Consider the following 25,594-nt stretch of genomic DNA (forward strand, 5'->3'; position numbering starts at 1 on the left):
ACAGTCCAGCTGGCCTTGGTGAGCTCCCATTAGATCAGCTCAACTGTCTCAGTGGGTGGGTGCACCCCTCGTGGTCCCGACTTCTTTGCTCATGTTCTCCCTCCTTCTGCTCCTCATTGGGACCTTGGGAGCTCAGTCCAGTGCTCCAGTGTGGGTCTCTGTCTCTATCTCCATCCATCACCAGATGAAGGTTCTATGATGATATGCAAGATACTCGTCATTATTGCTCTAGGATAGGGTCATTTCAGGTTGCCTATCCTCAGCTGCCCAAGGAACTAACTGGGGACCTCGGCTTGGGCACCTGGGAGCCCCTCTAGGGTCAGGTCTCTTGCCAACCCTAAAGTGGCTCCCTTAACTAAGAATTGTGGTTCCGTGCTCCCCTGTCCAACATTCCTTTATCCCAATCCTCCTGTTTCCCCAAGGCCCCCCCTCCTTCCCTTCTAGCTCCCAACCTCCCCAAAGTCCCCATCACATCCCCTTCACCGCCTGTATCATCCGCCAATCAGGGAACGCAGTTATGACTTTGCATTAATTGTCCAATGAGAAGAACGGATATTCAGACGGTGCAGCCGTTAGCCGAGTCTGAGTCGCGAGAAGCCATTGAGACCATTTTGATTAAGCTTCCAGCTGATGGTAGGCCCCTTTGGGGCGACCCCTGGGTGCAGCAGAAGCAGGAAATGGTGAGTGCTCCCGGGCCCGGGTTGCGACTCTGCTGCAGCTCTGGTGTGATGTGGCGCCCGCCGCCCTGACGTTTCCCTGGCGCTGTGCAGCTGTGTATGAGCTGAACGCCCCGGCGCCGGCGCCGTCTCCCCACCTGCTCTTGAAGTGTGTGCAGAGCAAGCAGCAGGGAATTTGAGGTGCTGTCCTGTCGCTGTGAAGCTGCTTCATTCTAGTCCCGGCCCTGTCGGGTTGCGTCCGCTGCAGACATAGCAGCTCTGGGGGGTTAGCGCTGCTCACACTCCAGGCTGTCTGAGCTTGGACAGTGAGCGCTGTTTTCTCGTCCTTGCACTCCCGTTAGACATGCTTTAGATTACCCCCGTGATCCCTCTGGGTTCTTTTAAAATTTTTTTCTGTATTAAAATTTTTATGCATATATACAATGAAATATGATCATATCCACCCCGTCCCTCCTTCCAGCAACTCCTATATACTCCCAACATGCCTTTCTTCCAAATTTATTATTGTTGTTGTTGCTACTATTATTTAATAATCCAGCAGTCCGTGCATGGGTGTTTGGAAAGGGAATCCGTCCTGTCAGTGGACTATTTCCTCTAAACATAATTCTCCAGAAAACTGTCTATTGCCATTAACTGCTCAGTAAATGGGGAACCCTTACAGTATCTCCCCATCTATGCCCAATCTTGGACAGGTAACGACAGGTGCTGTGAGCTCATGGGTACAGGTGCTCTGGCATTTCCAGAAGACAGCATTTCCCTGACCACTGGCTTTTACATTTCTTCTGCCTCCTCTTCTGAGGAAGGAATTTCATGATGTTTTATAATACCAGAATAAAAGTCATAAATCAAAGCTTTTTAAAAATACATACATAGATACATTTGAAAGGTGGTTATAGTAAAATAGGGAATCTCTCATATAGGCCTCAAATGCCACCTGTTGATATGCTTAGTTTGGGGATTGGTAGAAACTAAGTTAATAAATTCCAAAAGAATTTTATCTGTTAGTCACAGGTTGTTAGTTCTGACATAGAGATGGACAAGGAATGGCTATTTATGGGCGCTAAAGCTATCCCAAGAGATAGTACAGGTTCTGGTCTCCACATCATTTTGGTTCTGATCAATCAGTCCTTGTAGACAGCTTCTGATCAGGGGTTCTCAGTCACACCCTAAATGGTGCTTTACCCAACTGCTGTGTTTTAAATGTCTTTGTGTTTGTCTCTCCATGTGTCTAGATTTGAAATTCAGCTTCATTATGTCTTTACTATTTATCTTATTTTGTCCAGTGGATTTCCAGCATTATTAATTTTTAATCTTCATCTAGATATGCTTTCTTTGGCTTAGTTCTATCTTTTAATGATCCTTTCCCCGGTTTTTGATTCATTTTTTAAAAAATTCTAGTATTCTACTCATCCCCCTCTATGTTTTCCCCTCACAATCTGAGTATCCTTTGACTTTCTTTTTGATATCATTGACACGTTTATTCATGTTGGTGGGGTTTTTTGTCCATTTTAGTCTCTGCTGTTTCAAGGTATTCTGGGTAATTTGGGTATCCTTGTTGGTATACTCTTTGAAGTCATTGATCACTTCTACTAGTAACTTTGAAATCTTTTTGTTTGTTTGTTTGCATTTTACCTATTTCAGTATCTTAGAATTCAGTCTCTGCTGAGTCATTCTGATCGTTTGTAGCAGCAGCTGAGCAGACAGCAAACAAGGCAGGAAGAACCACACAGGCTGATGGGCACAAAGGGAGAGGCTGAAACTGAAGAGGCTAGAAGGCTTTCACAAACCACAGGAGAAAAAAATAACTTAAAGATGTCATTAGTGGAAGAGGTTCAGAGAGGAAGCAAGTGTTTAGGTCCTTGAGTTGAGGAATTCCAGCTTCCAGAGCACACAGTAGAACTTGTAAAAATGCACAGGAACTTGATTCCTCTATACCAACCCACGAGGGATAGAAGGAGGCCAAAGACAAGTGTTTAAAGACCTTCTTCATGCCTGTTTATTATTTCTATTCGGAGTAAAAAGACCCCACCCCATAGAACTGACTGGAAACACAGTGCTGTATTCTCTTGGTCTCTGTATCTGCAGGGTCTTTTATACTTCCACAAATATTTTAGTATGACTGTCTGTAGTTCTGTGAAGCATATCATTGAAACATTTGTTAGTATTACATTGACTGTACAGACTGCTTTCAGCAAAATTATTTACATCTACAGTGTTGTTTCTCTGACATCATAGGCATAATAATTCAACTACTTTATTATTGGATAATTTTCCTTGTAGATGTCTTTTCCCAGCTTGGTTAGGCTTATCTCCAGGAAGTTTCTGAATATGGTACTTTTAATATACATCCTTAACTCCCCAATCTGAATTCTTTCTCAGTCAAGAGCAATTAGGAGCTTTAGTACTTTTCTTCCTTCCTTCCTTCCTTCCTTCCTTCCTTTCTTCTTCTTTTAAAGACTTTTATGTGTATGGGTGTTTTGCACGCATGTATGTTTGTACACCGCACTAAAGCATTGCTTGAAGAAGTCAGAAGAGGGCGTCAGATTTCCTGGAATTGGAGTTATAGTTGATTGTGAGCCCCTATATAGCTGCTGGAAATCAAACCTTGGTTCTCTGGGGGGAGCAATAAGTGCTCTTAATTTTGAACCATCTCACCCACCCAAATACAAACTTTTGTGGGAGAAACACATTCTTTGGTAAGAATTATATTTCCATTTTGGCAGTTTTTTCATCATTCTGTATTTTTGTGGGCTTCTTTACAGCTTTTGTTTATGCTGCCTTAAGTAGTATCTTTAATATATTTATCAATTTTTCAGACAAATTATTTTTTCTTATTTTTCAAAAAAAGAAAACAAGCTGTCTTTTTTTTATTATATATGCCAATCCAAGTTCCCACTCCCTTCCCTTCTCCCATTCCCTCTACACACCACACACCCTCCCATCCACTCCTCAGAGAGGTAACACACATTGCTTTGGGGAAGGTCCAAGGCCTTCCCTACTATATCTAGGCTGAGCAAGATATCCATCCAAAGAGAATAGGTTCCCAAAAAGCCAGTAAAAGCAGTATGTATAATTCCTGGTGCCACTGCCAGTGGCCCCACAGTCTGCCCCAGGCATACAACTGTCACCCACATTCATAGGGACTAGTTTGGTTCTATGCTGGTTCCTTCCTAGTCCAGCTGGAGTTGATGAGCTCCCATTAGCTCAGGTAAACTGTTTCAGTGGGTGTCCCCATCATGGTCTTGACCTCTTTGCTCATATTCTCATTCCTTCCACTCTTCATCTGGACTTTGGGAGCTCAGCCCAGTGCTCTGCTGCCAGTCTCTGCCTCAGTTTCCATCAGTTGCTGGGTGAAGTTTCTATGGTGATATTTAAGATATCCATCATTCAGGGCAAGGCCAATTCAGGCACCCTCTCATCTATTGCTTAGGATCTTAGCTGGGGTCATCTTTGTAGATTCCTGGGAATTTCTCTACAGTCATGTTTACTGGTAATCCCATAATGGCTCCCTCAATTAAGATATCACTTTCCTTGCTCTCATCTCTGTCCTTCCTCTATCTCAACTATCCCAGTCCCTCAAGATCTCCTCCGCATTTCTCCCATCCTTTTCCCCTCCCACCCTCTCTTTTCCCCCCATCCCCATGCTCCCAATTTTGTTAGGTTAACTTGTCATTTCCCCTTTTCAGGTGGATCTATGTATGTTTTTCTTAGGGTTCACCTTGTTACTTAGCTTCTCTAGGATCATGAGCTATAGGCTCAATATCCTTTTCTTTATATTCAGTATCCACTTATGAGTGAGTACATACCATAATTATTTTTTTGGGTCTGGATTACCTCACTCAGGAAGGTGATTTCTAGTTACATCCATTTACATGCAATTTTCAAGATGTCATTGTTTTTGACGACTGAGTAGTATTCTAATGTATAAATGTGTCACATTTTCTTTATCCATTCTTTAGTTGAGGGGCATCTAGGTTGTTTCCAGTTTCTGGCTATTACAAATAATGCTGCTATGAACATAGTTAAACAAATGTCTTTGTAGTATGATTGAGCATCTTCCGGGTATATGTCCAAGAATAATATTGCTGGATCCTGAGGTAGGTTGATTCCCAATTTTCTGAGAAACCACTGTACTGATTTCCAAAATGGTTGTAAAAGTTTGTTCCCACCAGTAATGGATGAGTGTTCCCCTTACTCCATATCCTCTGCAGCATAAGATATCATTGGTGGTTTTGATTTTAGCCTTTCTGGTATCTCAGAGTTGTTTGGATTTGTATTTCCCTGATGACTAAGGATGCTGAACATTTCCTTAAGTATCTTTTGGTCATTTGAAATTCTTCTGTTGAGAATTCTTTGTTTAGTTCTGTACCTCATTTTTAATTGGGTTATTTAGAACTTTGATGTCCAATTTCTTGAGTTCTTTATAAATTTTGGAGTTCAATCCTCTGTCTGATGTGGGATTGGTGAAGATCTTCTTCCATCCAGTAGGCTACCTGTTTGTCTTATTGACTGTGTTCTTTGCTTTACAGAAACTTCTCAGTTTCAGGAGGTCCTTTTTCTTTATTGTTAATCCCAGTGTCTGTACTACTGGTATCATATTTAGAAGGTGGTCTCTTGTGCCCATGCATTAAAACTTACTTCCCACTTATCTTTTATCAGGTTCAGTGTGGTCAGATTTATATTGAGCTCTTTAATTTATTTGGACCTGAGTTTTTACATGGGGATAGATATGAATCTATTTTCATTCTTCTATGTATTGACATTCAGTTATGCCAGCACCATTTGTTGAAGATGCTTTCTTTTTTTCTATTGTATAATTTTAGCTTCTTTGTTCATAAGTGTGTGGTTTAATATCCGGGTCTTCAATTCCATTCCATTGGTCAGCCTCTCCATTTTTATACCAATACCAAGCTGTTTTCATTACTGTAGCTCTGTAATAGAGTTTGATGTCAGGGATGCTGATGTCTCCAGAAGTTCCTTTATTGTACAGGATTGTTTTGTTTGTATTTTGTATTTTGTTGATTTTAGCCCTCAGTTTAATTATTTTTTTTGTCTTCTACTCCTCCTGGGTGAGTCTGCTTTTTTTGTTTCAGAGCTTTCAGGTATGCTGTTAAGTCAGTAGTGTGAGCTTTCTCCACTTTCTTTATGTAGGCACTTAGTGCTATGAACTTTCCTCTTAGCACTGCTTTCATAGTATCCTATAAGTTTGGGTACGTTGTGCCTTCATTTTTGTTGAATTCTAGGTTTACTTCCTTTCTTTATTTCTTTTTGACCCAGGAGTGGTTCAATAATTCACTGTTCAATTTCCATGAGTGTGTAGACTTTCTGAGAATAGTGTTGTTAAGTTCTAACTTTAAACCATGGTCATCTAATAAGATACAGGGGATTACTCCATTTTTTTTTTTGTATCTGTGGAGGCTTGCTTTGTTACTGAGTATATGGTCAATTTTAGAGAAGGTTCCATGAGGTGCTAAGAAGAAGGTATATTCTTTTGAGTTTGGGTGGAATGTTCTGTAGATGTCTGTTAAGTCTGTTTGAGTCATGACTTCTGTTAGTTCTTATTCCTCTGTTAAGATTCTGTTTTGTTGACCCTCCATTGGCGAGAGTGGAGTGGTGAAGTCTCCCACTATTAGTCTGTGGGGTTTGATGTGCAATTTAAGCTTTAGTAATGTTTCTTTTACATATGTGGGTGCTCTTGTATTAGGGGCAGAGATGTTCAGGATTGAGACTTCATCCTGATGGATTGTTCCTGTTATGAGTATCCTTCTCCATCTTTTCTGATTTATTTTAATTTGAAGTCTATTTTGTTAGATATTAGGATAGCTACACCTGCCTCTTGGGTTCATTTGATTAGAAAATCTTTTCCCAATCCTTTATTCTGAGTTAATGTCTATCTTTGAGGTTGAGGTGTGTTTCTTGTAAACAGCAGAAATACGGATCCTGTTTTTGTATCCATTCTCTTAGCCAGTAACTTTTTTTATTTTTTTTTGATTTTTCGAGACAGGGTTTCTCCATAGCTTTTGGTTCCTGTCCTGGAACTAGCTCTTGTAGACCAGGCTGGCCTCGAACTCAGAGATCCGCCTGCCTCTGCCTCCCGAGTGCTGGGATTAAAGGCGTGCACTACCACCGCCCAGCAGCCAGTAACTTCTTATAGGTGAATTGAGTTCATTGATCTTAAGAGAGATTAATGACCAGTGGTTGTTAATTCCTGTTATTTTTTGGTGGTAGTGTGTGTGTGTGTTTCCCTTCTTTGGGATTTACTGGTGGGAGATTATCTGTTGCCTGTGTTTTCATGGGTGCATTTAGCTTCCTTGGGTTGGGGTTTTCCTTCTAGTACTTTCTATAGGTCTGGGTTTGTGGATATGTATTGTTTCAATCTAGTTTTGTCATGGAACATCTTCTTTTCTCCATCAATTGTGATTAAAAGCTTTGCTGGGTATAGTAGTATGGGCTTGCATCCATGGTCTCTTAGTGTCTGCAGCACATCTGTTCAGGACCTTCTGGCTTTCATGGTTTCCACTGAGAAGTCGGGTGTAGTTCTGATAGGTCTACCTTTATATGTTACTTGATCTCTTTCCATTGAAGCTCTTAACAGTCTTTATTCTGTATGTTTTGTGTTTTGATTATTATATGGTGAGGGAACTTTTTTTTGATCCAGTCTATTTGGTGTTCTGTAAGCTTCTTGTACCTTTATAGGGATATCATTCTTTAGGTTGGGAAAGTTTTCTTCTATGATTTGTTGAATATATTTTCTGTGCCTTTGAGCTGGAGTTCTTTTTCTTCTATCCTATTATTATTAGGTTTGGTCTTTTCATGGTGTCCCGGATTTCCTGGATGATTCGTGTTAAGAATTTGTTGGATTTTGTTTTCTTTGACCAGTGAATCAATTTCCTTTATAGTATCTTCAATATCTAAGATTTTTTCTTTCATCTCTTATATTCTGTTGGCTGTGGTTGCATCTGTAGTTCCTTTGTTTACCCAGATTTTCCATATCTAGAATTCCCTTTGTTTGTGTTTTCTTTATTGCCTCTATTTCAGTCTTCAAGTCTTGAACTGTTTGCTTCACCTGTTTGATTGTTTTTTCTTGGGTTTCTTTGAGGGATTCATTAATTTCTTCCAATTTTTTGTCTTTTCTTTCATTTTTTTAAATTTATTTATTTATTAAAGATTTCTGCCTCCTCCCCGCCACCGCCTCCCATTTCCCTCCCCCTGCCCCATCAAGCCCCCCTCCTGCTTCTTTTAGGTCAGGATAATCAAGTCTTCCTGTTATATGATCACTGGGTTCTGGTGTTGCTTTTTAAGTTGTTGGATGAATTCTTGCATTGGTGCCTACCCATCTCTTCCTTCAATTGATGCTGGCAGTGTCTTTGCATCTTGGTTCAAGACTTGCAGTGGCCGTCTGCATCTTTGGAAACTGTTTTTGGTCTGCTCTGTACTGTCGGTGTCTGTGTCTCAGGGAGCTGCTGAGATCTCTCTTAGCCTGCTCTCTTGGCCTGCTCTCCTGGTTTGCTCTCTTGGTCCTCTTTACATAGTTGCAGCTTGTTTTGCAGGTTTCTCTGAGGCTGCGGGGGGGGGGGGGGGGAGTTGGAGAGTTTGGGGGTGGAGCTGGACTTTTAGCTTTCAGAGTGTTGGAGCAGCCTACTTGCAGGAAACTCACCTGCTGTCTGGCTATAGCAGGTGGGGGAGGGGCCAGGGATTTTTGTTCCACTATGGAGGGAGGGCCTAGAGCATGGGGTGTCTTGCTGGGTGGCTGATCACTCACCTCTTGGTCTTCTCTGTGTAGTGGCAGGCTGTGTTTCAGAGTTCCACTGAGGTTGCTGGAGTATATGCGAGTTTGGGTGGGGTGGAACTTGTAGCTTTCAGGGTCTGGTGGATGGGATGGGAGTACTGGGGTAGCCTACCTGCAGGAAACTCTCCTGCTGGCTGGTTAGAGAAGTTGAGGCAGAGGGGGAAGGGCCCTGGGTTTTGCCCCTGTGTGGAGGGCTTAGAGAGTGGGGTGTCCAGCTGAGTGGTTGGTCACTCACCTCTTGGTCCTCTTGTATTGTAACAGGCTGTGTTTCAGCGGTCCACTGAGCTTGCAGGAGGATACAGAGGGTTTTAATAGAACACTCAACTGTATTTAAATTCTTTTATACATTTATGAGGTGTGTGTGGTGTGCCCATCTCTGAATGTCAGAGGACAACTTACAGGAGTCAGGTGTTTTACTTGCACTAATTGAATTCAGGTTTGGGTGCAAATGCCCTTACACACTGAGCCATTTTTTTGTCTCCCTTAAAATAGTTTTATGCAATACTTCAGAACAATCCCAAACATAAGTGGTTACTACCATAGAATGTTACACTTATTATTTTTAGTGTCCTCTCTGTATGCACGTGTGAATACACCCATGCATGTACACCGTGTGAGAAATTCATAATACAACATCTGGGAATGAGTTGTATCCTTCCACTATGTGGGTTCAGGGGATTAACCTCATTTTCTCATGCATGGTAACAAATGCTGTTACCCAATAAACCACTTCTCTGGCCCTTCAGGAATTACAGAAATTTTGAAAATGAAACACACAATGTATCAACTAGAAGGGCAGTCAATAATGTCACCCATAGGCTACACCATGGGAAATATGTATTTCAAATCCTGTTAAACAAGGTTGGTGTCCAGAAAAATAAAGGAAATGAAAATGAAGAAATTGAAACTATGCCTTTCAAGATATCTGTTATGGACAACCAAACTTACAAGGTTTGTCATCATAGATGATGTGAAGGTACTTACTCTAAGGATTTTTATAAGTGTATATAGTGATAGAAAAATCAAACTAAGTTCCCCAACAGGTTCGTTGCTGATCAAGATCTCCTCTCCTGTCAATGAGTTTTCTGTTTGTATCTCATGTCGCTGAAGTCTGCTGTTCTTTCCTCTGTCCTGTTCCATCTTGTCTTTATGGCTGAGTTCCCTGAGTAGTATATTTCCAAAGTTTATCATACTCTTTTTCAATTTCTTGTTCTTGCTATTCAGCCCAGGCAGGCTTTGAATTCAAGGTCCCTCTATCTCCTCTTTGTGAGTCTGGTAATATTCATATGTGACTTCATGTCTGGATCAAACTATCATTTTCTTATTCCTAATGTATTTATGGTACCAAACATTTATTATTGCATACAGATTTCAATAAGCAATTCTTTTTAACAATCTAAAAGTTTTGTGAGATTTACAGAATTTGATGCAGCTGTGATAGCATATGTTTTGTGACATTGATCTCTTTCTCAGAACAGTGCCATTGTTCCTGTGATGTCACTAGCCACTGACATTATTATAGTATGTAGTATTATAGTATGTAGTGCTCATATTGGAGCATAGAGAATTACCCTTTGTTGTATTTAGTATTAAGTCAAGGTTGATTGATGAGAAACTACTTGTATTGAATTAATAATCTTTTATAAGAAACTTTTATAAAAGCAAGCATGGGATAAAACTGGACTCTCTGAGCATGGCGAACAATGAGGGCTGATGAGAAGCCAAGGACAATGGCACAGGGTTTTGAACCTACGTAATGTGCTGGCTTTGTGGGAGCCTAGCCAGTTTGGATGTTCACCTTCCTAGAAATGGACGGAGAGGGGAGGACCTAGGACTTACCACAGGGCAGGGAACCCTGACTGCTCTTTGGACTGGAGAGGGAGAGGAGTGGGGGGAGGGGGAGAAGGGTGGGAGGAGGGGGAGAAGGGTGGGAGGAGGGGGAGGGAAATGGGAGGCTGGGAGGAGGTGGAAACTTGTTTTTTTTTTCTCCTTTTCTCAATAAAAAAATGGAAAAAAAAGCAGTCTTCCTAACGATGTTACTCATAATGAGCACATTATAAAAAGATGTGCTCAGTGATCTAAGTAGCAAAATTTGTCAGCCGTGTTTCCTATCTTATCTTTGAGATCAATGATAAGAGATTTTTCATGTAAACTTTCTTTCAGGTTTTGATATTATAAAAACCATGTTTCACTATTTAAGAAATATGCTGAGAATGACAGTGATAATAGTTTGTGAAATACTATTTTATGTTGTCATAAACTACTGCATAGCAGTGAGCACCTCTTTTTTTTAAAAAAAATATTATTATGAATACAGTTTTCTGCCTGCATGTATGCCTACATGCCAGAAGAGGGCACCAGATCTCATTACAGATGGTTTTGAACTACCATGTGGTTGCTGTGAATTGAACTCAGGACCTCTGGAAGAGCAGGCAGGGCTCTTAACCTCTGAGCCATATCTCAAGCACCTCTCTATAGTTAAGCTGTTTACACCCATTTATGTGAAATCCCCAGTCTCTAGAGGTAGATGAAGTTTGCTAACAGACACTTATAACTATGCATACTCAGCAGAGCTGCTGTTCACTGTGGGTTCTCAGTTGGAGGAACTTGTAGTCTAAGGTACAAATAGTTGAAACCAGAGCAGAGCAGTCCATATTTCCTTCATTAGATAGGCATATAGAACTCTTAGAATTGTGTGAGAAGATGAAAGGATAATTAATAAGTTTGTGATAGCCCTGATATAAGGTGAATGTATTAAGAACGCATGGAGGGAACTTATCAGGTGACTAATGTATCTTCTGTGTTTTTAATCTTTCTTCTAATAACTGCATTTTAATAATGCTGTGAATTATTTCAGGAGCCAGTGAGCTTTGACGATGTGGCTGTGAAGTTTACCCTAGGAGAGTGGGTTCTGTTGGATTCTTGTCAAAGGGAGCTCTACAGAGATGTGATGATGGAAACATGTATGAACCTGATCTCCATAGGTAACAACAAATCAGTGTCATTTCTTTTCGTGATCATTTGGAGAAAAACTCTTTCTTAGTCATCTGTGTAATTATATGGCTTGAAATATTGAAAGGGATGTGGTGGTAAATGTAGCCTGCCTGGTCATGTTATACTAGAGAAGAAGCTGGAAAGTAATAGCTTGTGTATAAGGTTGAATAACGTAATGATTTCTTGCTTTTAATTTCTGCGGAAAACAGAGGAAGAAAATATTGATGTGGACTGTCAAGAACTCCAGAGAAACCTGAGGTAATTCACACCTACAGCAAAGGGAATCTGCATCAGATATTTGAGAGGGAGAGCCAATCTGAGAAATAAGGAAACCATCCCAGTAGATCAAAATGCAAGCCGGGCAGTGGTGGTGCACGCCTTTAATCGTAGCACTTGGGAGGCAGAGGCAGGCAGATCTCTGTGAGTTCGAGGCCAGCCTGGTCTACAAGAGCTAATGCCAGGACAGCCAGGACTGTTACACAAAGAAACCCTGTCTTGAAAAAAAAGCAAAAAATGTAAATTGACCTAATCTCAAATTTTCTGTAAAACTTCACTGAACTTGAGAACTCAAAAGTGGATAATCCTAAATCTAATGTAGTACTTGCATGGAATTTTTGGACTGCACCTCTTACTGCACTGTTTTGAGAGAGCAGTAACAAAATGCGGTGCACCCTTTAGCTGAAACATTTACCGGCGGGTCCTTATATAAAACTGCCTGTTGTCTACAAATTTATTTGATGTATTTTTAGCAAGTTACCTTTGGACCTTATAAGGTTTATGTGGGAAGAAAAGGTGAGTTTGGCATTTCTATTGAGACCCATCTTCAATGAATTGCCTGAAGGATATTCAGCTATTTAAAATTTGAGAATGTCTGACTCATAGTGCATAAGGAATAAGCTTTGTTAACTATGTCATAGACAGTGTTTATCAAACTATTACTCCAGAACCTTTTATGGTTGTATACTGTCCTCAGCCCTTGCTGAATGTTCAGTACTTTGTGTTTATTAGTTCTAATGGAAACAAACTCAGTACATTTCTTTTCCTTCGGAGGACAGGGTCTTTCACTGTGGTCTAGTTTGCCCTCAGTTTGTTCACTTCCTGCCAGTGCCTTCTGAATACTACACAGGCGGAGACCACAAAATCCGTCATCTACTATTAGTGATAAAAGAGGAATAATTTTCCCCCCATTTTTGTTTTTTCAGAATTCAGGTCATTGAGCGATTCTGTGACTATGAACACAGTAGCGAATGTGCAAAGACCCACCAACAGATACACAAGAATGTTGTTAACGCACACGGTCATCCTGCAATCATAGTTCATGAAAGCAGCATCTATGCAAAAGACATCAATGATCACTCATCCTCCCATATGATCATTCAAAGTCAAACTGAAGAGAAACCATATGTGTGTCGGGAACATGTGGAGAAGGCTATTAAACAGGAGTCGAGTCAGGAAGATTTTCTTTCTTCTGAGTCCTTTCAAACACTTGAGAGTGCTCCTGCTAGAGAGAACATATGTGAAAGGAAGCAATCTAATGAATCTTTTAGTAATCCCAGTTCTCATCAAGATTATGGGGGAACTTGCACTGGAGATGAGCAACGTGAATGTAAGCAATTTGAGAAGACCTTGAAGGAAAAGAGTTGTGTTCAAATATTGGAAAAGATCCATACTGGAGAAAAACCATTGGCGTGTAAGAAATGTGGTGAAACCTTCATTCATTCCAGTCACTTGACAAGACATCAGAGAATTCACTCAAGAGAGAAAACTTACTCTTGTAGACATTGTGGTGAAACGTTCATGTATTCCCTGGCCCGTCAAAATCATGAAAAAACTCACAAAAAAGAGCAACATTATATATGTAAACATTGTGGGAAAGCATGTATTCATGCTTACCATCTTCTCCAGCATGAAAGACGCCACACTCGCGAGAAACGTTATGCATGTAATCAATGTGGCAAAGCATTCAGACGATCCTCAAACCTTCACAAACATGAAAGAATTCACAACAGAGAGAAACTCTATGCATGTAAACAATGTGGAAAATCCTTCATCAGTGCGGGCAACTGTTACAACCATGAAAGAATTCACACTGCAGAGAAAACCTATGTTTGCCAAGAGTGTGGGAAAGCATTTATGTTTTCCTCATACCTTCAAAAACATGAAAGAATTCACACTGGAGAGAAACCCTATACATGTAAATATTGTGGAAAAACCTTCACCCATTCCAGTGCTAATTACAGGCATGAGAAAACACACACTAAAGAGAAGCCATATGTATGTGTGGAGTGTGGGCAAGCATTCCCTTTTTCCACATCCCTCCAAATACATGAAAGAACTCACACTACTAGAGAGAAATTCTACAAGTGTAATCCATGTGGGAAAGAGTTTGTGTATTTCTCATACCTTCAAAGACATGAAAGATCTCACAGTGAAAAGAAACCCAGTGGGTAGAGCTTATACTTGTGTAAACAATGTGTAACAATAATCAACCTGCTTTTTAAAATATTTATCATTTACTTATTTGTTTGTTTATTTGCATGAAGTGTTGGGTAAGAATACAGCAATGCTCTGGTGTAAATTTTATTTATTTGTTTACTTATTTATTTATTTGCATGAAGTGTTGGACAAGAATACACCAATGCTCTGGTGTAAATTTTATTTATTTGTTTACTTATTTATCTATTTGCATGAAGTGTTGGACAAGGATTCACCAATGCTCTGGTGTAAATCTGGAGCTCAGCAGATAACTTGCTGGAATCAGTTCTCTTTCCATTGTGTGAATCCCAGGGATGGAGCTCAGGTCCTCAAGCTTGGCAACAAGTTCCTTTCCCTTCTAAGCTACCCCACCAGCCTCTGTCTTGCTTTTCTTGTGAGTGAGGTTTCTTATGTAAGTTTCACATTTTGTACTTTCCTGTGTATACTTTCTCCAAAAACAAATGGAGAGATGTGTTGATGGAGGATTCTGTCCCGCCCGGGCTGGCAGCCGTTAGGTCCAAGAGAATCACACAGAGGCCTACATTAATTACAAACTGATTGGCCTATTAGCTCAGGCTTCTTATTAACTCTTATAACTTATATTAGCCAATAATTCTTGTCTGTGTTAGCCACGTGGCTTGGTACCTTTTTCGGCGAGGCAGTCACACATCTTGCTTGCTCTGCGTCTGGTTTCCTCTGTGTCTGGGTGAGGACTGCAGACTGAACCTTTCCTCTTCCCCAAATTCTCCTGTTCTCACCCCGCCTATACTTCCTGTCTGGTTGCCCTGCCTATACTTCCTGCCTGGCTACTGGCCATTCAGCATTTATTTAAAACACAAGTGACAGGGTACAGACCATTGTCCCACAGCAAGATTGGGCTTGAGAGCTCAGTGGTTGGGTACTTGCTGTGCTTGTAGATGACCTGGGTATAATTTACAACAACCACATGGTGGATCACAGTTATGTAACTTCAGCTGCAGTTGGTCCAATGCCTTCTGAATGTTGCACACACATACATACAGGAAAAATATACACATATATCTTTAAATAAAAACATGAAAATATACTGGCGATAATATAAAATCAGCATAAGTATAATTTTCCCCATCTGTGCAAGTGAACATAGGATGAACACCTACTCTTGCACCAGACATCATAATGTATGCCTTTTATTCCAACACTTGGTATAGGGGATAGATTATAGAAAATCGCAACACTGAATACAGAGGGCATGGATACAATTCATGAAACTTAAGAAAACCAGTTCCAAACAAATTAAATTGTCATAGGAGAGACCCATGTGTGGTGGCACACATCTTTAATCCCATTAATTGGGAGGCAGAGGAAGGCAAATCTCTCTGCAGTCCAGGTCAGCCAGGGATACTCAGACCCCAACTCAAAAAAAAAAAAAACAGAAAGAAAGAGAAAGTGAGACTCTTTCACAGAACTATTTCAAGGTCATCTTGAGCTACATGAGTCTCAGAAAAAGAAAGAATGTTGTGATTTTCTTTTGTAATTGAATCTTATAAAAGTAAGAAATGTGGATATCTTGAGCAAATTAGTTTATGTAAATAAATATCCCTAAATAAAACCTGAAAGAAATTAAGTAAAAGTTATGCGTGTTTACAGCATTTGCCTATTCTTACTCAAGACTTTTTTGACTTTACTTTCTTTTTCATTGAAAGTATAAGTTAGTGAATAATTTTAGTATGATTGCACACGCCTGTCGGCCCTGCTGCTCAAAGAGCTGAGTAAAACTGAGCTCACATTTGAAGGCCATGAAGACACCACCTTAAGGAGCAAGAACATAAACTGAATTGTGGAGATGGACTTTGGCAAGTCAATTGCATTTCCATCAGTTTAATGAGTATTTTTTATGGTTGTTGTTTTTTAAATCATGAGGTAATGCTTTACCCTTTACTGTACAGCTATATTGGATTTGTTGGATTGAAATGTATTTATTATCTGGTAGACTATACTAGTAAATGCTTCTTAAAATTGCAGTTATGTGTTGGCATGTATGTGTTTGGGCATAAGTGTTTCGGGTGCACATTTGGATGTCAGAGGACAACTCTTTTTACCATGCAAGCCCTGAAGGTGGATTTAGGTCTTCAGGCTTATGGGCTTGCTGCTGAACCATCTCACTAGCCCACTGGGTAGTTTTTGAATAGTTGTATTCGATATGAAATTGAAAATGTATCAGTGTTAGTATTTTTCTGGGTGTCATTACATAGTAGATTCTTTTTTTAAAAAACTTCTCATTGTTAATTCCTTGGCAATTTCCACGTATTTGAATGAGCACTCCAGTTTTCTCAAACTTAGATACTATGGTTGTATTTTGTGATGTCTATTTTCTCCAAATAAGTTTTTTTTTTTTGCATTTTGGTGTGTGTTTGTGTGTGTGTGTATATGAGAGAGAGAGGGGGGGGGGTCAAGAGATTTACCCCCTGAGCCCTACACCAATCCCAAATAAGATTTTTTAGTGCTTTTTACATGCCATAACTCATTATAAGTATACTTAAGCGCTGTAACTATTACTAGTATTAAGGAATGTTGTGCACTATAATGGCTCAGCTGTTAAAGGATCCTGTGTTGATACTGCATTGGAGTCAACATTAATCCTAGAACCTATGTCCAGCAGCTCACAGTCATATCCGACACATCTGACCTCCCAGGACACCTGCGCCCATACAAGCGCACACATGCACATAAATAAACTGATTTACAATTCAGTATCGTTTGGTTTTCTTATTGTTGAGGAAGTAATTAATATGTACAAGTTAATCCCATTTTAAAGATGCCAGTTTCGGGACACAATGACACACACCTTTAATCCCAACACTCGAAGGATCTCTGAATTCAAGTCCTGCCTAGTCTACATAAGAAGTTCCAGAAGATTGGCTTTTATAGGATTGCAGTCCTAGTTGTGTGGACTTGTTTTTCGCCTTCATCTAGTGTTTCAGAAAGTATACTGGACTTTGTTTCCCATCACTATCAATACCTCTTAGCATTACAAGATTTACAAGGTAGCTTTCAAATAAATTATGGTAAAGGAAAAAATGTCAATGAGGTGTGTTTAATACACACAAACTGCTGATCACTAACCCCTGGCCTACACTGTTAATAATGCTTCTATCACTTGATGTAAAGTTAGTTTTTAAAAAGTTGTTTTTTTTAAATAAACTATTCATTGTGCATAATCTGAATAGTACCAGTTTTGTGCATTTGAACACATGATAGCCACACTACAGATCACGAATGCTATTCATACTCATCAGAAAGTCAGTTCAGTCTATCATTGCTGTCAAAAAAAAATCCAGCTTTCCTCTCCTTTTTATACTTTTTTACCCCTTTTATTAAAAATAAATTCTTTTCTCATACACTGTATCCTGATTGCAGTTTCCCTTCCCTCTCCTCCCATTTCCTTCCCACCTCCCCTCTCAAGATCCACCTTCTCATTAGAAAAGAATGTTTTTCTAAGAGATATAAATCAAACAACCACATCGAGGCTGGACATGGCGATCCAACAAAATGGAAAGAGTCCCAAGAGCAAGCACATAAATCAAAGGCTCACTTGTTTACACACTCGGGAGTCTCATAAAAATACTGATCTGGAAGCTATAATATATATGCAAAGGACCTGCTACTTCAGTCTCTGAGTTCATATGAGCTTTGGTCAGTTGATTTAGAGGGTCTTGTTCTGGTGGCCCAGATTCCTTCTGGCTCTTACACTCTTTGTGTCTCTTCTTCAGGGTTCTCTTCTGAGCTTTGAGGAGAGGGATTTGATGGAGACATCCTATTCAGAGCTGTGTATTCCAAGGTCTCTTTGTTTAATATCTGGCCATGGGTTTCTGGTTTGTTTGTTTGCTTTAAGACAGTTTTTCACTATGTAGTCTTGGCTGGCCTAGACCTTTTTGTCTAAACCAGACTGTCTTTGAGTTAACAAATTTGCCTGCCCCTGCATCCCTAGTGCTGGTACTAAAGGTATGGGCTACCACACCCACCCTTTCTTTACACTTTGCTTTTCAACTATCATCAAAACATACAAGCATGCAAAGTCAGACCTGGGCAAGTTATTTTTTTTAGGTCAGTATAAATACATGAATCTGTTTACATAAATAGTATACAATCTTGGTCTCATTTGTGACTAAATTAAAAAGTTTGAGTTTTCTTGTGGAAGCTGAGTGATGGACAGAGAAAAAAGCATTTGTATTAGGTACTAGTTTTCAATCATCCCACATGTGTCAACATGGTAGATAAGGAACATTCTGAATTACACATACAAAATAGAGGCATTCATTCTCTGTGTATATAGTTCTGAAAAAAACTAATGGTTATAATCCTAATGTTGACAGTTTGGTGAAAAAAATGACGTTGTGAGTAAACAGTAAATATTTATGAGATTTGAATGAAGGAAACTTCAAAACAATCCCAATAAACTGAGCCTTGGCTTTAATCTCCTTTACTTCCAAAAGAATAAAAAGAAAAGACCAAACTAAAAGTTATTAATAAAGTAAATTTTGCAAATATGATTTCCTCAGAGGCAAATTGCTCTTCATTTGTCTCCAGATAACTTCCTATTTGATAGTATAAATGTATTGCAAAATGGTAGTATCAAATTGTATAAATTGTCTCCTCATTTGGTTTTGGAAGTCTTCTTAAATTCTGTACTTCTTTAGAAACCTTCCCATATTGTGTATAAAAAATTATAAAAAAATGTTTTCAAAATAATTTGAAAATCACAAGAGTTTTAATTCTTGAGGATTGCTATGAGGAAGAAGGATAGCCATACATTAATTGACCATTTGCAGTTTATCTTAGAGAACTATGTTCATTTTATTAGCTCATGTTTAGGGTGTCTTTTTTTTGGTGGTTTCTTTAGTTCTTTGTATATTCTGCATATTAATTCTTTGTCACTTGTGTGTTGAGCAAAGGTTTATTACCATTATGTTTTTCCTTTATTTTATTTTACATACAAACCATAATTTTCCCTCCCTCTTCTTCTCCCATTCCCACTCCCAACCTCACTTCTACTCACACCCATCAACTCCTCCATCTCCATTCAGATGAGGTAACGTCTCCCTTGGGAATTAACAAAGCATTGAATGTCAAGTTGAGGCAGGACCAAGCTCTTCCACACTGCATAAAGGCTGAACAACATAGGGAATAGGTTCCAAAGTCAGCTCATACATCAGGAGCAGGTCCTGGTTCTGCTAGGGGCCCCACAAAAGATCAAGGTACACAACTGTCACCCAGATACAGAGGGCTAGGTTGCTCCCATGCTGGCTCCCTAGCTGTCCAGCCAGAGTCCATGAGCTCCCTCAAGTAGAGGTCAGCTGTCTCTGGGTTTTCTGTCATGATCTTGACTCTCCCCCTTGCTCATATAATCCCGCCACTCTCTCTTCGACTGGACTCCCAGAGCTCAGCCCAGTGCTTGGCTGTGGATCTCTGCATCTGCATCCATCAGATACTGGATGAAGGCTCTATGATGACAATTAGGGTAGTTATAAATCTGACTACAGGGGAAGGTCAGTTCAGGCACCCTTTCCACTATTGCTAGGAGTCTTAGCTAGGTTCATCCTGTGTATTCCTGAGAGTTTCCCTGGTACCAGGATTCTCCCAAACCCCATAATGGCCCCCCTCTATCAAGACATTTCTTTCATTACTCTCCCCCTCTGCCCTACCCCCATCTCCACCATCCTGATCCCTCATGTTCTGTAGTAATAAGAGTGGCGGGGCTGTGTCCCTGGCACCCAGCTGCCCACACGGCTACCTTTATACCCGAAATAATTACACGGAAACTGTATTCTTTTAAACGCTGCTTGGCCCATTAGCTCTAGCCTCTTATTGGCTAGCTCTTACATATTGATCTAACCCATTTCTAATAATCTGTGTAGCCCACGAGCTGGCTTACCAGGAAAGATCTTAACCTGTGTCTGTCTGGAGTGGGAGAATCATGGTGACTGCTTGACTCAGCTTCTTTCTCCCAGCATTCTGTTCTGTCTACTCCGCCTATCTAAATTCTACCCTATCAGAGGGCCAAGCAGTTTTCTTTATTAGTTAACCAATGAAAGCAACAGATAAGATACAAGACCCACCTCCATCATTTTCCCCTTTTCTGTTTAAACAAAAAAGAAAGGCTTTAACTTTAACAAAGTAAAATTACATATAACAAAAACAGTTATAAAGCAAGAATTACAGTTACAATATTTTTATCTATTTTATCTTTTATCATAACTAAGGAAAACTATAACTATAATTAACCATTCTTCAACTCCATCAAAGACTCCAGAAGAATATAATATTTCCTAAGCAAACAAGAAGTAAGCAACTTCCAAAACTCTAGAAATGACAGAGACAACTCGCTGCCTGGACAGTCATCCAAAGTTCCTCTGTACCGTTGGGGCATCCATCTTTGGCCTATAGGCCCATAGTATCCAGCAGACATTTCCATGAAGCAGGAAATTCCAAAGACAGTTCAGTCACTTTCTGCTGTGTCCTGCAGAATGTCTCACAGACTCTTTCATGAATCAGGAACCCCAAAAGACCATCTTACCTTTAGGCAAGTTCAGCAGTCCTCTCTCTGTGGGTTCTCTGTGTCCATTTTATGCAACAGTCCAGGCAAGAGCAGTTTCTTGCCCAAATGGCTATCAAACTCCATAAGGAGCCTCTTTGATACCCATCTTCCTCTTGAAGTAGATTGGTGCTGCCAGGAGCAGACGTGTCTCATTGCCATGAAAAACCCTAAGTTATTAAAATATTTTAAATGCCATATTCTACAGTCTTTGAAAGATATGAAGAATGCCTATCTAACTGAAATACATCTCTATATATCTAGAAAATCTAACTAACATGACTACAACTTGACTATTATTGATGATTATCCATTAACAACCTATATTTCCTAATTATACATTACATTTTTAAATAAACTACACAATCACAATACCTTAATAAAGATCAGAAATACATATACATATAACAAAATTGACCTTAAGATCCATACCAATGCAAATTATTCATACCTATATCAATGTTCCTATCCCCCTACCACTCCCCTCTACTCTATTGCCCCCTATTTACCAATGACATCCATCTATTTCTTTTTCCCAAAAAGATTCATATGTCCCTCTTAGGATCCTCCTTGTTACATAGCTTCTCTGGGCCTGAGGTCTGTAGCCTGGTTATCCTTTGTTTTACATCTAATACCCATTTATGAATGAATACATACCATGTTTGTCTTTCTGGGTCTGGGTTACCTCACTCAGAATGATTTTATTCTAATTCCATTTACCTGCAAATTTCATGGTGTCACTGCTTTATTCCACTGAGTAATACTCAATTCTGTAGCTATATCACACTTTTTATCCATTTTCAGTTGTGGGGTATCATTTTTTTCCAGGTTCTGACTATTATGAATAATGGTTCTATGAACATAGTTGAGCAAGTATCTTTGTGGTATGAATATGGTTAACATCCTTTGAGTATATGCCCAAGAGCAGTATCACTGGGTCTTGAGGTAGATTGATTCCCAATTTTCTGTTTTTTCCTACCATACTGATTTCCAAAGTGGCTGTACAAGTTTGCATCCCCACCAGCAATGAAGGAGTGTTCCCCTAAATCCACATTCTCTCCAACATATTCGGTCATTAGCACTTTCAATCTTGGCCATATTATATTCATACTATATTCTTAGAGGTGTAATATAGTAAAGTGTTACAGATTTGTTTTGATTTGCATTTTCCTGATAACTAAGGATGTTGAACACTTTTAAAAGTGTACATTGACCATTCAAGACTCTTCTTTTGAGAAATCTCTGTTTAAATCTGTACCCCATTGTTAATGGAATTATTTGGTATTTTGATATCTAGCTCCTTGAGTTCTTTATTTTGGTTGTCAGTCCTCTGCATATGAGGGGTGGTGACATCTTTTCCCATTCTGTAAGCTGCCATGTTTCTTATTGACAAAATTATTTTGTCTTCTGCCTTACAGAAATTTTTCAGTTTCAGGAGGTCCCATTTACTAATTCTCAATCTCAGTGTCTGTGCTACTGGGTTTATATTCAGGAAGTGGTCTTCTGTGCCAATGCATTCAAGGCTGCTTCCTATTTACACTTCTATCAGGTTCAGTGTAACTGGACTCATGCTTAGGTCTTAGATCCACTTGGACTTGAGTTTTTGCATGGGGATAGCTATGAATCTATTTGCATTTCTCTATATGTCAAAATTAATTATGATTTGTTGAAGATGCTTTATTTTTCCATTGTATATTTGGCTTCTTTGCAAAAATCAGGCATTCATAGGGGTGTAGATTTATGTCAGGGTCTTGAAGTCAATTCCATTGATCCACATGACTATTTTATGCCAATATCAAGCTGCTTTTATTATTATAGCTCTATAATAGACTTTGAAGTCAGGGATAGTGATACCTCCAGAAGTTCCTTTATTAGACATGATTGTTTTAGCTATCCTGGGTTTTTGTTTCCATACGAAATTGATTACTGTTATTATGATATCTGTGAAGAATAGTTTTAGGATTTTAATGGGGATTGCATTGAATCTGTAGGGGTTTTTGGTGATATTTCCATTTTTACTATGTTGATCCTACAAATTCATGAACATGGAAGATCTTTCCATTTTCTGATTCCTTCCCTAATTTCTTTTTTCACAGACTTAAAATTCTTGTCATATAAGTCTTTCACTTGTTTGGTTAGAGTTACCCCAAGATATTTTATATTTCTTATGGCTATTGTAAAGGGTGTTGTTTCTCTGATTTATTTCTCAGCCCATTTATCATTTGTATATAATAGAGTTACATTTTTTTTCTGGCCATTTAACAAGTGCTTTATTTAGGTTTGGACACTGAGGTTTGACATTGAAACAAACAGACATATATCATAAACTGAATATTCCATCAACATTTGCAAACAGAAACTGCATGTTTGTTTCCCGGCCACCCAGACCTGAATAATCACACAGAAATTATATTAATTACAACACTGTTTGACCAACAGCTCCAGTGTATTTCTAGATAGCTTTATATCTTAAATTAATCCATTTCTATTATTTTGTATTTTACCACGAGGCTTGTGGTTTGTTAACTCTTGCTTCTCTTAGACACCTACATGTTGTCTCCCTTACTCTGCCTACTCTCTCTCTATACCTTCCAGTCTGCCTATATTCTACCCTGACATCGGTCAAAGCAGATTTATTCATTAATCAATAAAAATAACACATATACATAAGGATATCCCCACATCATAAAAGTATATTACTGTGATTTTAATGTATGATTAAATATTTGGATATAGAAAGTCTTAACTGATTTGGAAACCACCTTAAGACAATTAATGTTGCAAATTTATATTACTGTAAAAAGATTTTAGGAACAATGAAGCTACCTTAGAAAAAGAGTGAGGATGCTAACAAAGGGGTGAGCACAGCTGGAAAGTACATCAGCATGTCGTTAGAACAGGTATCATAGCAGGCAATGGTACCAGTACACACCAATGTGTGTATATATATATATATATATATATATATATATATATATATATATATATTGGTTTTTCGAGACAGGGTTTCTCTGTGGTTTTGGAGCCTGTCCTGGAACTAGCTCTTGTAGACCAGGCTGGTCTCAAACTCACAGAGATCCGCCTGCCTCTGCCTCCCGAGTGCTGGGATTAAAGGCGTGCGCCACCACCGCCCAGCCACCAATGCATATTTTATAAGAATATTTCGCTACTATTGTATACCAAGGAATAGAATGGGCTTTATGAACACAAAATTGAACATAGAGACAGGAACCTAATCAGTATTAGGCTCTTACACAAATATAAAAGCAATAACATTGAAGTCTACACTGTAAGATATATTAAGGCAGCAATATAGAAAGGTGAACAGAAAAGTAGTAAAAACCAGTCACAGAATTTCTTCTATAGTAAAATAATATCAAAGACCTCATCAAGTTCAGTTTATTCCAAAGTACCAGCACAACTCATGGCTATGTAAAATAAATGAGCATCAACAAATTGCCTCTAACATGATACTAAGGAGACTACTGGAAAATATTAAACAACAGAGAAGAAAAAGCTTGCTAACGATGCTACAGAAGATCAGTAAAGCCATCAAAAGAAATCCAAATCCTAGAGAAAAAGTGGAAAGAGGAAATTCTCTGGAGTTATTTGATTGGAGTGGTGATACCTGTATTCGCTGCCCAGACATTATGCACTATGTGACGAATGTCTCTTTCATGGCTTCTTTCTGAAAAATCTTCTGAGAGCTCCCATCAGATCCTTATTCCTCAGACTGTAGATGAAAGGGTTCAGCATGGGGGTGACCACACTGTACATCACAGATGCTCGTGCAGTTGACTGTGAGTTTTGGGTAACAGAAGAACTAAGGTACACACCCAAGAGTGTAGAATAGAACAATGAAACAACTGAGAGATGAGATGCACAGGTGGAGAAAGCTTTGTACTTCCCCTGTGCTGATGAGATTGCACGGATGGAGGAAACTATCTTAGAATAAGAGTAAAGGATGCCAGCCAGAGGACCACCACCCAGCAGTACAGCTGCAAAGAACATCACCACGTCATTAGGGAAAGTGTCATTACAGGCAAGTAGAACCAGTTGATAAAGCTCACAAACAAAGTGGGGAATTTTCAGGTCAGTACAGAAAGACAGCCGCAATGCCATTGAACTCTGTAGCAAGGAATTCAAGGCTGTTGTGATCCAGGACTCAAGAACCAGCAACCCACAGAGGTGGTGATTCATGATGACTGTATAGTGCAGAGGGTGACAGATTGCCACATATCGGTCATAGGCCATCACAGCTAGAAGAAAGTTGTCCAAAACTCCAAATAGTATGAAAAAGTACACCTGAGCAATACAGCCTTCGTATATAATCTCCTTGTTCTGTGTCTGAATATTCACTAGCATCTTTGGGATGCTAACAGAGGTAAAACAAATGTCAGCAAAGGACAGGTTAGAGAGGAAAAAGTACATGGGCGTGTGTAGACTGGAATCTGTAACTGTGGCAATGATAATGAGCAGGTTCCCAAGCAGAGTGACCAGGTACATGAACAAAAACAGTCGAAAAGGAATGGTTGCCATAGAGGATCCTCTGAAATTCCCAGGAGAATAAATTTCAAAGTTTGTGTGTCATTTTTCAACTCCATGTATCTAGTATGACAAAAAAGGGAAAAGTAATCTGATGGAATTACATTATTATCTATAACATATGCAGTGTTAAATAGAAAAACTATAGTTTGTACTATAATACTCATACAGTAGCTCCAGTTTTGTGTCCGAGTGTGGATCTTTTTGGGGCAGTCTCTGGTATAATTCACTTGCAACTGCTCTCTTACTCTAAGCCTGTACCCAAGAAGACTTGTAATACAAATGTTTCCGATGAATGTTATAGTTGGGAAATACACTTTAATATGGGTCATGCTCCACTTATACCTTTGAGAGTATATTTTACCGTGATCATTTTCTACCTAGTGATTAATTAAATATAATGCATTAGCTACATGAGCAAAGACAGATACAGATTTTATTTTTAAAAAAGTCTCCGAAAAACCAAAAAAAAAAAGTCTCCAGGGGGTGATATTTTCTAATTATCTCCAGTGCTTCCTGAGAGACAGAAAGGAAGAAAAG

General features: G+C 39.3%; 1 protein-coding gene and 1 pseudogene across 1 annotated transcript; one reads left to right on the forward strand and one right to left on the reverse strand.

Moving 5' to 3' along the window:
- Nucleotides 1–539: 539 nt before the first annotated feature.
- On the forward strand, nucleotides 540–14,558 carry LOC121432312 (zinc finger protein OZF-like). Its single transcript, XM_041630168.1, has 4 exons — nucleotides 540–680; nucleotides 11,324–11,450; nucleotides 11,670–11,718; nucleotides 12,663–14,558. The coding sequence occupies exons 1-4, from the start codon at nucleotides 540–542 to the stop codon at nucleotides 13,909–13,911; spliced, it is 1,566 nt and encodes a 521-aa protein (XP_041486102.1). The 3' UTR covers nucleotides 13,912–14,558.
- Nucleotides 14,559–24,184: 9,626 nt separating this feature from the next.
- Nucleotides 24,185–25,113, reverse strand: LOC121432313 (annotated as a pseudogene).
- Nucleotides 25,114–25,594: the final 481 nt, after the last annotated feature.

This window comes from Microtus oregoni, unplaced genomic scaffold (genome assembly GCF_018167655.1).
Source record: "Microtus oregoni isolate MIOR12 unplaced genomic scaffold, Mior012 000034F_ref0000314, whole genome shotgun sequence".
In the NCBI taxonomy this organism is placed as follows: Eukaryota; Metazoa; Chordata; class Mammalia; order Rodentia; family Cricetidae; genus Microtus; species Microtus oregoni.